The 15,478-nt window shown below is 43.2% G+C and overlaps 1 protein-coding gene across 5 annotated transcripts in view; it reads right to left on the reverse strand.

Annotated features, from left to right (window-relative positions):
- NCKAP5 (NCK associated protein 5) overlaps nt 1-15,478 on the reverse strand; it is a 1,064,528-nt gene that overhangs the window by 914,241 nt on the left and 134,809 nt on the right. For all 5 annotated transcript variants that reach the window (XM_027082618.1, XM_027082617.1, XM_027082619.1 and 2 more), the window contains exon 2: nt 3,088-3,217. In XM_027082618.1, the coding sequence (XP_026938419.1) occupies nt 3,088-3,156 (69 nt within the window). In that variant the 5' untranslated portion in view covers nt 3,157-3,217. The remainder of the gene's footprint in view (nt 1-3,087; nt 3,218-15,478) is intronic.

The raw sequence follows: 15,478 nt of genomic DNA on the forward strand, positions 1-15,478 counted from the left end.
CCTGAAAGCAAAATTGTGACTAAGGACCACAAACTCACATCCCCCAGTTGGAGCTTTTTTTCAGTACTTGGACTGTGAGGTTTTTTTATTCTGTGGTTCCTCCAGCATAAAATTTTTAAAACTGTTGCAGGGGAGCTACTCAACACTTCATGATTTGATTATGTGAAATAAAAAGTGTAATGAAGTTAATAGTGCCTTATTCTTGCGGTACATTCTAAGGAATTGTTTTGCCTGCAAAATCTGAAAGTGGAAATTACCTCTGGGCCCTCTGACTCTCAAAAATATGGGTCATAACGATCACGGCAGTGGAATGTCGACTTAAGAGCTTAGTATGTTTCTCTTTCCTCTGCTCAGTTTTCCAAAGGATCTTCTCTTACTGGATTATTATTAGAGAATGAAAGACAAAGAACTGAAGGGACAGGTCAGAAACCTCACTTCTACTCTTGGTTGTATCCTACTTGTGCAGCCTCAGGAAAAGCATTTAAACTTGCTGATTATTAACTACTTTTTCTGCAGAGTGAGGGGACTGGATAACCCATTCCATTTAAAAATAACATAGAACAAAAAAAAATAATAAATGAAATAAAAAATAAAACTAACATAGAATCGAATAGAATAATAAAATCAAAAAGAAAATGAGTTGGGAATGAAGAGTGCATGATATGGTGCCAGGTGTTTCTTTCTTTTTTTTTTTCCTTGTATTTCCCAGCAACCCAGATCTAGAATCATCCCTGTGTGCTTCTTGCCTAGTTATTTGTGTGGTTTTGGCACAGAGCCAAAGAGGAGGTCTTGGGTTCAAGTCCTTTACAGGCCAGTCAGCTTTAATCTCTTCCCCTATTTGTGTCTGTCTCTCTGACAGTCACGATAAACTTCACTAGGGTCTTTCAATGGGGCTCACACCCTAAAAACCAATCCTCTTGCTGTCCCAATAGTGGCATCTTATGTGAGGGCAGAACATAACGGTAAAACAGAAGGCAAAATCGTAGTCACATGGCCTACCCTGTATAACGATGAATAGCATTCAAGCATCCCTGTACCTTGGGCCACACAGTCATAGGAGAACGAATTCTTTTTCAGGATTTTCCCAACAGGCACGTGCAGATGTCACATTCAATCTGCCTCTAGTAAACAAGGAAGACATTTCACTAGTGTGAAAACTCTCCTAAGCATCATTTAGGGAGATTTAACAGGATGACGTTTCTCAGGTGGTACCAAGCAACAAGTTCTCCTTTTCCCAACGTTCTTTTGTGCTGTAAGTCAAGAAACTGATCCACAGTCCCCACAAGACTCAGGCTAGAGCCACACGCCAATGGGAACACAAGCTTGATTTGGGATTTTCAGCCAGCAAAGGTAATACGACGGCTTTGACTCATGCTCACGGTCAAGTCTGTCCTTAAGGAAAATTTAAACATGGCAAAAAGTTCATTGAATCTCCTTCTCTGATTTTCAGATGCCCAGTGCCCTCGTGATAATCCACGTCCCCTCCCCTCCTCGCGCCGGCCCAGCCTTGCATGCTGGCACTCTGTGCCCTGTATCCTTTTCTTTACCAACTCCCTCAACAAAATTCTGCGCATCTGTCTGACATCTGGGAATGATCCAAGACCTTCTATTAATGAGTGCTACTGTGAATGACTGAAAGACAATAGCTTAGCATGCTTGCTTTTATAGGGTCTTTGTAGCTTCTCTGGGACCTAAAGCCAAATTGGGGGCTTTAGGGATTAATCAGCAAGGATGATACTTCTGTGTTAAGAGAACCTTTCTTGGGCTGCTCCTACTATATATACTACATGAGTGCCTAGCTAGGCATAAGACACACCTTACTGGCAGGTTGATATGTAAGAAGTGTTTCCTTTGGCAAAGAAAAGAAGGAGAGGCTGAGAAATTATCTTTTTATCCTAAGTTTCCCTAGAAGTTGCAAAGGGTATAGACATATAAACACACACACACACACACACACACACACAATTTTCACTGCACTGTACCTGGAGACAGAAAGACCTCAGAAATGAGAAGAGGGCATGCCAACTGGGAGGAGAACTTAAAACCCTGTGACAGTTCTTAGCCTCTGAAGGTATGCTGCCCAGTACAGAGCTCACAGAGACACAGAAGAACTAGACACAAAAGTTAAATGCAACTCTTTTCTCAATTCCCAGAAACTCACATTTATGAACAGTTTGTGACGTGAAGCCTCAGCAGTCGCAGGGTAACTAGCTAATCTAGACACCGACAGAGCAAGTCCTACAGCAGCAGAATTGGAAAAGGGCAACTAATAAATCAACAACTATTGTATTGGATACCTACTCTGACCCCAACTCCAGGCCCGAAGCTGGGAGGACACGAATAAAGCACAGCCCTAAATGTCATGCCAAAGAAGGTACTAAGCTACCTTTCTACTTGAGTAGATGACCAAAAGAGTAAAGAATGACTTGCTTCATTTGATTTTTTACTCTGTTCAGATGCATCGAGTAGGTGACCCCAAACATCTCAGCTCAGACTGTGAAAGACTGGCCAACCTTCAGAAATCAGTGACTTTTGGAGTCTATTTCCTTGGACTAACCAGATCCTCATACACGAAAGCAAACCCAACCAAATTGTTAAGAATGATGCTCATCAGTATTCAAACTTTTAGAAAGAAAGTTTATGGACCATTGAACAAATTTACATACCCAAGATCTCAGAGATTTTCTTCGCTCTTCAGTATTTGAAACTCTAGTAAATTCTTGTTCAACTTACCCGCAGAGTTAAGATAAATGGGTGATAGAACAACTATATACTAGCTTGGCATTTGGTATCAGCTGTACAGTAGTGTTTTTGTACGGGTTAAAGTTTACTTCAGCTGGAATTAATGTAATTATATGTAATGCTGACAGATTAGGACATTTGCCTATTAGGACACTATACAAACATTCCAATAGTTTGCTGGCTTTTGACTTTGTAAAAAATAAGTGAAACAAAAATCCCAGGAGATATTGTTAATGGGGTAACTGGAATAGAGGTTTTGAAAGCACAGGGTTCAGGAAATCACAGTCAAAGAATAATGCATTTTAAGCCAAAACATATAGTGGTAAATGAATATTTAGTACTTACCACAAGACTGCTATCTAGAGACAGCCTTTTTCCAAAGTCCCTTTTCTCAAGCTGTCTCTTTCCCTCCATGAGTGAAGTTATTTATTTTCCTTTGTGATTTATAAGAATTCCCCTTCTGTTTCCAGGGTCACTGCAAAAAGTGAACATGTGTTTTACCATCCGAGCGAACAGTGTTTAGACCCCTGTTGTTCACTTTCTAACCAGGAGCAAGTGTTGAAGCCAAAAATGCCCAGACCCAAATCATAAGTTTAGAACTGGGTTCTCTCGACTCCAAAACCCTCGCCCGCTGCCAAGGTCAGAGTCGTCTCTATGGAGGCCCCTGTGTTTTCACAGGTTTTACTAATGGAGTCACGGGATGGGTTTGCAGGTCTAATCAGCAGACTGTGGAAAAAAGCAAACAGTCCGTTTCATGCCACGCTTGTTTCACACCCGTCCTCTCTCTATCCGCCAGCATCATTCTGTTGCTGTGCACAGGGATGCTGTCCGCAAATTCCACGAGAGCAAATGGACAAAGCCACGCTCCATATGCAAGAGCTGCTGAGTCCAAGACCCAATAAGGGGAAACTGAAACATGAACATTATTGTCAATATTTAATTTAAAAATAATTTAAACCTATTTAAGGAACATTACAAGAGACATTTGCTTTGGGGAAGGTTGAATCCACATGAATGGTCATGGCATCATTATCGTGAGTAAGTATTTGAACACCCACTGCATTTCATCAGATCAGATAGAGTTAATCCCTGCACTCTACCGAGATTGTTTGCTCTAGAATGACTTGGTATTCTGGTTCATAAGGACGCGTTAGATGTATTAAATACTAGCTTCCAGTTTTTACCGAGATGTAAAATGCTTGAAATGAAATAGGTTTGAACCCAGACTTTCCTACGCATTAGCCAAGTGAACTTGGACAAGTCATTTAGGCTCTCTGAAGCTCATCTTTCTCCACTGCAAAAACAGATAACAGATGGCCATCAAATGATGTATATAAAAATGGTTTAAAGGCAATAAATGACAACTTACATTTAAGTTCTAATTATGCACGGATAACATTAAAAACCAGTTAACCTTAAATACAAGTCGACATAATTGAATATGCCTCTGATGACTCAGAAGGCACTGTGAGGTACAGAAATTGCTCATAATTCGCAAAAAACACGTTTTATATCAGCCATTGGACAGCCGACATAGAAGAGCTGAGCTTAATAAAATGCTATACCAATCAGTTTCTGACACAATTGAGAAGAAATATTTTTTAGAATTATTTCAACTGCTCCAAGTTTAACGAGGATGCAACAGACGGGACCTCACAGCCTATACACAGTATGTGGTCTCTTTCTCTTGGTTTCCTCTACCAGGAAGAGGGTTGAGACAGCTGTGCCCCAGGCAGGGTTTGCCCACATTATAGTCTGGTTGTAGGAAACTGATGGGCTTCTTTTCCATTTTAATCATTCCATCTCTCACTTTCAGGAACACTCACTTTAATTCATTACTGGTCCACTCAGAAACTCCACTCTGACTTCAGGATAAAATCCAAAGTTTTCAACATCATGTTCAAGGTCTAATTCCTGCCAACCAGGCTTTACAATCTCCAAACACACGAAGAACATTCCCGAAACCACACTTCGGATCATACCTCCATCTGGTCTAATCCTCCCTTTGCCCCAGTGCCTGGCTCAGATCCCCGATCCTTCCCAAAACCTTCTGCATCACTCCATTTGGCAATGATTCCTTTCCCTCCCAAGGTTCATAGAAGTCCTTAGGGACCTTAGTAATCACCTTCATCACCTGGGTCAGTTCTTTAACTACAGTCAGTTCTTAGTATCTGCTTGTTGGTAGGGCCTAAGAGTTAAAAACCAACAAAGCACTGGCAGCACTTGTCAGAAGAAAGTTAGTTCTATGCTAATAGTATAGGCCAAACGATTAGTTAACTGAAATTTATTTGGGGGCTGTCTTTCGTGCTTTCAGCCATTCCCATCCACTTTGCAGCCCCCTTCTCATCCCAGGGACTCTATGCACTGGTGGCTCAGAATACTGTCTGTGATGATCAATCCAGCTACAGAGACTACTCAGGCCCTGAGAGTCCCCCGTCCAACAAAAGCATGCCCTCCTGAGTCTTATATTCCCAAGAGCCTTGGGGTTTAATAGATCACAATAGATAATACTTTGGCATTTAGCTCATGTTTATTAAGTGCTTCATGAATGGAGGACTCAGTACTTTGATGTTGGTGACACAGCACGTCAATAGAGACCAAGCCCCTGCCTTGGTGGAGATTACATTCTAGTGGGAGGATACAGAAAACAAATAAGAAAACAACTCCAAACCACGATCGGTACCTGCTATGAAGGAAACAACCCCATGACTGGTGTAACTGAGGGGTCAAGTGTGTGTAAAGGGAAGCAAAGTTTAGACAGAATGGTAAGGGTATGAGCTGCCATATAAAAACATGGGTAGAGAGCAGTCCAGGGCTTTCCGGGTGGTTCAGTGTTTAAGAATCCGCCTGCCAGTGCAGGGGACATGGGTTCGAGCCCTGGTCCGTGAAGATCCCACACGCCACAGAGCAACTAAGCCCATGCGCTACAACTACTGAGCCTGAGCTCTAGAGCCCACATGCTGCAACTACTGAGCCCACACACCACAACCACTGAGGCTCCCGCACTCTAGGGCCCATGTGCCGCAACTACTGAGCCCACGTGCTACAACTACTGAAGCCCGCGCACCTAGAGCCTGTGCTCTGCAACAAGAGAAACCACCGCAATGAGAAACCCGTGCACTGCAACAAACAGTAGCCACTGCTCACCAAAGCCCATGCACAGCAACACAGACCCAACGGAGCCAAAAAAAAAAAAAGCATTCCAAGGTAGAGGGGCCAGTCTTTCTGCTGGGAAGGAGCTGGTGAAGAGGTTTGTGTGCACGAAAGCAAATTAGGAAGAGAACGTGTGAAAAAGTTCTGAGATTTAAGTAACAACTAGTTCACTCAGGGTCTTGTAGGCCAAGGTGACTTGTTTGTTCTAAATACAATGGTTAATCTTCAGGTTTGATTCTCTACTTCACCCCTTACTCGCTGATCACATTAAATTATTTAACCTATTTAAGCTCCAGTTGATTCATCTATGAAAGGACACTAATAACAGGACCTTCTTCCTAGTAGGTTTGTTGTGATGATTAATGAGATGATCCACTGAAAGATCACATAGCAGGACTGAAACCAAGTCCCCCTGAAACCGAGTTGCTCTGCTGAGTTTATGGTTAAAGTCTCTATCCAAAACGTTATTCCCTTTCTTGTCCAACACCTGTTCTCCTCAAGACTGAGGAGTATCAAAGAAAAGGGGGGATTGAAGCCAAGCAGGACCCTGTGGAGCTCCTGGGTACAAATCTTTTCCGGGTCCCCCTATTTTGTAGGAAATATGCTTCATTCAGCCTCCTTAACCTTCCCTGAGTTCCAAAGGGCATATTCAAACAGTTGCTAATCAGGGAAGGGAGGGGATGCAGAAACAAAGAAGGAGCAGTCAAGAAACAATAGTGCAGCCTTGGGACAGGGTCCTGGTTCCTCCACAAGGAATATAAAGAACAATATCTTTGAGTTCTTCTGCAGGAACTAAGGTCCCCACCCAGGTGGAAGACAGTAACTTCAAGCTGAGCTCAAGATACCTGGAGTGCCACCCTGTTCCCTCACCACCAACGAATCAGAAGAAAGCCATACACCCTACACCCTCACCCAAAATTTTGCCTCTAAACACTTTTCCCCAAAAACCATCAGGGAGGCTTTGCTGGTGGCACAGTGGTTAAGAATCCACCTGCCAATTCAGGGGACATGGGTTCGAGCCCTGGGCCAGGAAGATCCCATATGCCGCAGAGCAGCTAAGCCCATGCACCGCAGAGCAACTAAGCCCATTCACCACAACTACTGAAGCCCGCGTGCCTAGAGTCCGTGCTCTGCAACAAGAGAAGCCACGGCAGTGAGAAGCCTGTGCACTTCAACGAAGAGTAGCCCCCACTTGCCACAACTAGAGAAAGCCCCCACGCAGTAATGAAGACCCAACACAGCCATAAATTACATAAATAAATAAATAAATAAATAAATTTATTTTAAAAAAAACAGCAGGGAGTTCAGGGGTTTTGAGCATGAGCCACCCTTTCTCCTTGCTTGGCGCTGCAATAAACCTTTCCTTACTCCAAAAATAAAATAAAGTAAATAAAGATCACATAGTACGTAAGCTTTAAATGTTAGATATATTCATTATCCCTTCTGGTATATATGATTCAACTCATTAAGAAGCAACTCTAGTGACTGAATTTTTTGCTCTGTAATAAGCTGATGAAGCTGTCACTGGGAAATGGAGATCCTTTTGACAGTTCCTGAATAGGCTAGTCTGCTATGTGGAAGTCTGGTTGAACAGCTTAACCTGGTCAATTTCTTTTCACGTTTTATGATGCTAATTATATAGGCAAAGATTGACATTCAAAACTTTTAGCAACTGATACGGCCTAGGTATTGACTGATCAGAAGGGCACAGTGAAAGGCAATAAGCAGTACAGCTATAGCAGTACATCCTGGCCAATTATCAGCTTTAGTATATGTACTACCTCTACCCCAAGAACTTGAAAATTTGTGAATTAAACCATAAAACGAGCATGGAGAGGATCAAAGTAAGTTGTCCAAAAGGATCAAAGCAAGGCCACCCAAAAGAAACAAATGGCAAGCAGGTTGTGTCAGTATGAAAAGAGGAGGGGCCCACAAAGGAAAAGTCAGGAAGGCTCACACGCTCTGCCCCCAGCACCATGGGGGAAGAGAGCGCCTTCATGTATATAAACCCAACAAGGACTGCAGGTCTAGAGGAAAAATGAGCGTCAGCCCCCAAAGACACTTCGGTATGACACTGGTCATTTGTATTATCCAACAAACTCCCTTGCTCAGAGACCACTGTCATCAAACAACCTCCTCATTTTATTGGATTCCCATGTAGCTTTACTTATTAAAGGAAAATGTGTTGACCAACAAATATAAGTAGGCAGTCTTTTGGAGAGTTGCATTTTTAGTAAAAATTTGCAATTTGGCATCCAACTCTTTATATTCATCATTTATATATTTGCTTATTATACTAGTCAGCTTGTGTGGCCACAACAGTATACCACAGACTGGGTGGCTTAAACAATAGAACTTTATCTTCTCACAGTTCTGGAGGCTGGAAGTTCAAGATCAAGGTGCTGGTAGGGTTGGTTTCTGGTGAGGCATCTCTCCTTAACTTGCATTTGCCTGCCTTCTCTGTGTATCCTCACATGGCCTTTTCCTTTGCACACATGCCTCCGGTGTCTCTTCCTTTTCTTATTAGGACACCAGTCTGATTGAATGAGACCCCCACTCTTATGATTTCATTTAACCTTAATTATCTCCTAAAAGGCCCTATCCCCAAATATAGGCACATTGGGGGTTAGGGCTTCAACATATGAATTTGGGTGGGGGGGGGGGGGATACATTTCAATCCATAAGAGTTAGTTTCAGTCAGATTTCAAAGCCTGGTCACATCTCAGCGTACCGAGTCACAAAAACTCTGGGTGTCAGTGGCTACTGCCAGACCCTCTCCCTCTCCACTGGTTATTGGACCGTGAATTTCACTACCACCACCATCCACATCCGCCTTCCCCTGCTATAACTTCTCTCTACTGCAGGTCTAGAGGTGCAAACTACATCATCAAGACTTCTTAGTCGGTTGGTCAAGTTGGATTCTGCCAATAGGAGTCTGTGAGAGATCAGAAGGCAACAGGAAGGGAGAAGCCATTCTGCTTCCAGCTCCAGATAGGCAGGATCAAAAGCAGGGGCTACAGGGCTTCCCTGGTGGCACAGTGGTTGAGATTCTGCCTGCCGATGCAGGGGACACGGGTTCGTGCCCCGGTCCGGGAAGATCCCACAGGCCGCGGAGTGGCTAGGCCCGTGAGCCATGGCCGCTGAGCCTGCATGTCCGGAGCCTGTGCTCCGCAACCGGAGAGGCCACAACAGTGAGAGGCCCGCGTACCGCAAAACAAACAAACAAACAAACAAACAAGCAGGGGCTACAGGCTCCGGTAACTTCCATGATTCCTCCAACCACTCATCCTAAGAAAGGGCAGTAGCAGCTTCCCAACATTTGAGTACCACCACCTATGCCTTTTGCCCCTCTAGCCCTTCCAACAACTTCATAACCAATTCCTCACATGAAATTCCTCTCTGCTTGAAATACCTAGAGTAGTTTCTCTTTTCCAGGTTTGACCATGATTGAGGCACACGCCATAGAGATTCCTTTGGACAGACAGACAGCCTTCCTTGGGCAGTTCCTGTCTTCCTTCTTGCGAGCCTTCTGAAATAACAGGATGGAATTAAAAATTCTGCTAGGCACTTAGCTCCTGGAGGGCAGGAACACTATTTTATATTCTATGCTCTCCAGGGTAGTATTATGATGCCTGGTGCATAGCAACATGGCAGACACTCAATGAGCATTTGTTGTTTGCATGAATAAATGAATGCTTGAATGTTTACAGCTGTCTTCATGAATATATAAAGAGCTGAGCAGAAATATAACATTGCTAAAGCAAAGAAAGGCCATGCACATTTATAACACAGAAATTACTTTCTGAGGCAAACACACAGACATACCCAAGCCTCAAAGAAAACATTTTATCATGATTTTTAAACCACTGTCAACCTAAACATTACTCCTTGGGCCCTGCCTGCACTTACAAAGCACCATAATCCAGTCGTGTTCATGTCTTTCCTATGGCTTCTCACAACTCTGGTTATAAAGAGCACATACCTGCCTCCAGGGGATAGGTTGGATGCCTCTCCCTCCCTGCATGGGGATGAAAATGGTCAGAGTTTAAGGAAGACAGGATATTAAGCATCCTTTTGTGACTGATGGTCATTGACAGTGATCTCTGCTCACATACATCTCTTTCTAGCTGATTAAAATACTATTTCTTGGTATCAGTAGAAATCTGAGTTGGCCTTAATAAACTCTTTTTAATTTTCCTCACAGATAGTAATGGCCTTTCAGTGCCAGACAGATCCTTTAATATTCCTAAAGATGTTAGTAGTTTCTTTTTTCTGTTAGACTTTAAAAGACTGTATAATTTTCAAGGGACAAGAACCAAACAACACCATTAAGTCATATTTCCTCACATGCAATAGTCACACACATGCAGACACACACTCTCACACTCAGACATACACACTTACACACACACTCTCATACACTCACACACATTCTGAGAACAGGTTTCTCCAGCTCAGTTTCTGCTTCTCTGATTCCCCCTCTCCTCATACCTGCTTCGAAATGTTCATGGTTTGCCCGAAGAAATGGGGGGAAATGATTGAGCTGAAAGGCATTGGAAGATTTGGCCCCCAGCCCTCTTTGCCATGTAAATTTGAGCATGTTCCCTAACTTCTATGAATTTGCATTTCCTAATCTAATCTCTCCCAGATATTTTCAGGTTCAGAAGAGACAATGCATGAAAGAGCCCTTCCACATCTAGAGTCAAGATAGTTTTCAAGCAGCTTCATTAAGCAACAAACAATGCAAAACATGACTGTGTGCAGCCTAATAGCACCCAGACAGCAGAGACAGTGTCACACTCATTGGCGTCTCCCCTGAGCACTCAACAAACTAGCTCCTATGTGATATAAACTCTACAAAGAGTAATTTCAGAATTGAATGTGACAAGAACAGTGACAAAATCTGCTGACCAGGTAGCTCAGCAGATCTCCATCCTGGCTGCTCCTCAGAAACCCCCGGGGAGCTTGTAAAATTCACCAACGCCCAGGCCCCATCCCAGATCACTGCAGTCTCCAGGGGCAAGGGCACCGGCCCCCGAATATGGGGACAGCAGCCGGGGATGGCAACTACTGGTTAGAGTGGTTGTTCTCAGACTTTGCTGCAGGTTAGAGTCGCCTGTGGAGTCACCAAAGAACAAATAAATCAGGACTGGATCGCTAAGGGTGGGACCCACTCATCCTCCTGTTAAGATCCCTGAAAGACTCCAACACACAGTCAGTGGATCACCAGTTTGAGGGGGTGAAGGTATGCGCCCTTTCTTGATCTCCCTCCCTGTCTCAAGGGCTGAGGGACACACAGTTGTTGACAGCAGCAACCGCCTTTCTTGAGCCACTGCAACCAGCAATTCTTAGTTTGCAAACTCTGACCCCAAAGAAGAGAAACACTGGATACAATTTGGACCTGCACCTTCCCCCTGCCCCACTCTCTCAGGCTCACTAATCATCCTGCTTAAACTGGTCTTTTGCTTTGCGCAGAGAGTAATTGTTGACTAAAGACAGAAATATCCAATCTAGATTCCAAAATAGATAGCTAGTGGCAACCTGCTGTATAGCACAGGGAGCTCAGCTTGGTGCTCTGTGATAGCCCAGTTGGGAGGGAAGGGGCGGGGGAGGGACGTCCAAGAGCGAGGGCACATGCATATGCGCATGACTGATTCACTTCCCTGTGCGGTGGAAACTAACACAACATTGTAAAGCAATTATACTACGATAAAAAAAAATCTAGATTCCAAATTAACATGCAAATGTCGTAGAAACTCAGGGTAAGGTCATCATATCACTTAGAAAAGGAGGGAAAGAACTTCCTATTCCAAGTGTAAGAATGGAAAATCTTGACGCAAATGCTCCCAAACATGCTCACTCCTTTCTCCCCACGGTTCTCCATGAGCGTCCTGCTCTCGTTTCAAAGTGCAAATAGCAGGAGGGAAAAAGAAGTTATGAATCTGTCAGATTTGCATATAGCTACCAAACAGAACATTTGAAGCTCCTGTCAGCTTGTACTGAAATCTTTTCATCTCGATTAAGTCTACATAAGGGAAAGCAGCTGGTTTTCCTCGTACTTTAAACACATATACACAACAGTTTCCTTTTGGAAGCTATATTGGCTCAATAACGTTCTGCTATTGACACATGCATTCGTGAGTCATATGCATAAGGGTGTGTGTGTGTGTGCACACATGCTTGTGTATGTGTGTGTGAGTGTATACATATATGCGTGTGTGTGAGAGTGCATGTGTGTGTATGCACATGCACTCTGACGGAACAGAAAACTACTGTCTCCGTTTTGGACATAAGTATAAAAAATACCAAATTATGTGACTTTCACTCATAAATGTCTACTAACAGCACCCTGAAATGGATTTAGAAAAGACTGAATGAGAACAGCCTTCCCAAATACGGTATCCCATCCTTGCCAGATACATTAGCGGCTGGAAACACATCTGAGGGATGTGACAACGGATTTTTTCTTTGAAGTGGAGGAAAATTTTGTATCATGATGAAAATTGGTTTTTTACATTTTTTAATTGAGGTATAGTTGATTTGCAATGTTATATTAGTTTAAGAAATATAACAGTGATTCAAAAATTTGATAGATTATCCTCCATCTACAATTATTATAAAATATTGGCTATATTCCATGTGGTACAGTATAACCTTATAGCTTATTTATTTTATGCATAGTAATCTGTACCTCTTAATCTCCCACCTGGTCCCTCCCCACACTGGTGACCACTAGTTTGTTCTCTATCTCTGTGAGTCCACTTACTTTTTGTTATATTCACTAGTTTATTTTTTAGATTCCGCATATAAGTGATAACATGCAGTATTTGTCTTCCTCTGTCTGACTTATTTCACTAAGCATAATGGTTTCAGGAGCTCCTGTTTATTAAACTTCTCACCCTGGAAACTAGCCAGTGGCTTATAGTTGATGATTTAAATGCTGGACAGACTCCTAAGAATCACGGTCCCATGACCCCGTCCTCAGAGAAATGGCACCTCCAACACAGGGAACCAGGGATTCAGTGAAATCTGGGTCTGGAAATCTTGGCTATTGTTCAATATTGGCTATTGAACAGTTAAAGGTGAACAGTTAAAGAACTGATGTGAACTAAGGTCCTAAGGAAGCAAGGACAGGGAAAGCTCTTAGAACCTCTAAAATGACCAAAATTCACTCATTTCCAACCTTTATTATTTAAATCTTTTTTTTTTTTTTTTTTTTGGCAGTACGCGGGCCTCTCACTGTTGAGGCCTCTCCCGTTGCGGAGCACAGGCTCCGGACGCGCAGGCTTAGCGGCCATGGCTCACGGGCCCAGCCGTTCCACGGCATGTGGGATCTTCCCGGACCGGGGCACGAACCCGCGTCCCCTCCATCGGCAGGCGGACTCTCAACCACTGCGCCACCAGGGAAGCCCTATTTAAATCTTTTAAAAACTGAGATATAATTCACCTACCACAAAATTCACTTTTTTTTAAAGTGCACAATTCAGAGTCAACCCTTTCTACCACCCAGTACTTACTTATTTTTGACAGAAACTGGGGATGTGCTACAGAAAGGCAAGGAAGTTCCCTTATCACTGCTTGAGCTTCATCAGATCTGGCTGTCCAATGTCACCACCTTCTTGGGTAGCAGCATCCAGGCCAGTCCTGAGTTCAAACTCTCCAACTGAAGGGTTCTGTGACCCTGAGCAAGTTATTTAACATCTCTTGGCCTCCATTTCCTCATGGATAAAATTAAGATCATAGTAACAGCAATCATCTTAACAAAATTGCTCTCAGGACTAAAATGATGCCTGTTTTAAAATACTGGAGTAAACATAGACTTAGAGAACGAACTTATGGTCACCGGGGTGGGCGGAAGGGTGGGGGGAAGGGATAGTTAGGGAGTTTGGGACTGACATGTACCCACTGATATATTTCAAATGGATAACCAGCAAGAACCTACTGTATAGCACAGGAAACTCTGCTTAACGTTATGTGGCAGCCTGAATGGGAAGGGAGTTTGGGGGAGAATAGATACATGTTTCTGTATGGCTGAGTTGCTTTGCTGTGCACGTGAAACTGTCACAACATTGTTAATCGGCTATACTCCAATATAAAATAACAAGTTTAGGGCTTCCCTGGTGGCGCAGTGGTTGAGAGTCTGCCTGCCGATGCAGGGGACACGGGTTCGTGCCCTGATCCAGGAAGATCCCACATGCCACGGGGCGGCTGGGCCCATGAGCCATGGCCGCTAAGCCTGCGCGTCCGGGGCCTGTGCTCCACAACGGGAGAGGCCACAACGGTGAGAGGCCCACGTACAGCCAAAAAAAAAAAAAAAAAAATATATATATATATATATATATATAAAATAACAAGTTTAAATGGTTAAATAACTAAATAAATACTAAATTTCAAAATCCTCAGAAAAATAAAATGAAATATTGGAGTAGATATTCAATAACTGCTAGGAATGACACAACAGAATTCCTTTCATTCAGAATTCAGTAATATTTATTTATTCAATATCTATGTTGTCCCAGGCCCTGTATCAGGCCCCGAAGAGAGAAAGACAGAGACAGAGAAAGACAAAGAAGGATGAGGTGGAGGAGGGGGAGAAAAAAGGAGGGTGGGAGAGGAGGGGGGGAGGGGGGGGGGGGAGAAGGGGGAGGGGGAGGGGGGGGAGGGGGAGGGGGGGGGGGGAGAAGGAGAAGGGGGGAGGCAGAGAAAGAGAAGAAGAAGGAAAGAAAGAGACAAAGAAAGAAGAAAGGAAGGAAGGAAGGAAGATGGATCCTCAAATTTCAAGGAAGTTTAAAATCTAAGAAGATTTATATGTCAATAGTAAAAAGTAAGGTTAAAAAATGTGAATGAAGGAGTGAATGGTTTCAGTGCAAAGAAGATTCACTTTTGGTTTGGATCATCCTGGAAAACTTGCCTTCATTGTCATTCGAAGTATTGCCAGTTAATTTCCAGACACAAACCATCGTGACATTTTTACAGTGTATGAACTAAAAAGCAAGAGAGAGAATGGCAGGGGCTTGGACCAGGATAAGCATTTCAGCTCTGGCTGCTCTTCCGGAACCATCTGTTGTTTCTCTCCCAGTCTTTCTTTGTAAAGATTTTCCCCACTTTTTAGTTCCCTCCTCGGCCTCTTCTCCATTTATGGCTTGAAGAAAAGGTTGTAGTTCATTCTGTGAAATGTCTACACGTTGCCCGTGAACTCTTAAGGGGAAAGTCAGTGTAGAAATGAAACAAATAAACACATTTTCTAAATAAATAAAGTGTGCACATAACTCCAGTGGATTGGAAGAATATTTAGATAAGTGGCTAGGGAAAAGAATTTTCACACTGTGTCATCTGCTAACACTAATGAGTTAATTAAATTAGAAAAATTCCACTGCCAAAAGCAAAAACAACCAAATATGTGGGATGCTGGGGGAATTATAGACCTGCTACTAAATGCATTCTGTTCAAGCTTATTTTTTTTCCTTTGAGAAGGCCATGCAGAGCTACACTTAAAAAACCAGCCAATTTCAAGAGAGTATTTTCCATCTGGGGCCAGTTATGGGAGAGTATGCTTTAAACTTTGCAAAGCCTGCTGAGAGGC

The sequence above is a fragment of the Aethalodelphis obliquidens genome, unplaced genomic scaffold, assembly GCF_003676395.1.
Source record: "Aethalodelphis obliquidens isolate GAN/ISIS:26980383/991018 unplaced genomic scaffold, ASM367639v1 scaffold47, whole genome shotgun sequence".
Classification (NCBI taxonomy): Eukaryota; Metazoa; Chordata; class Mammalia; order Artiodactyla; family Delphinidae; genus Aethalodelphis; species Aethalodelphis obliquidens.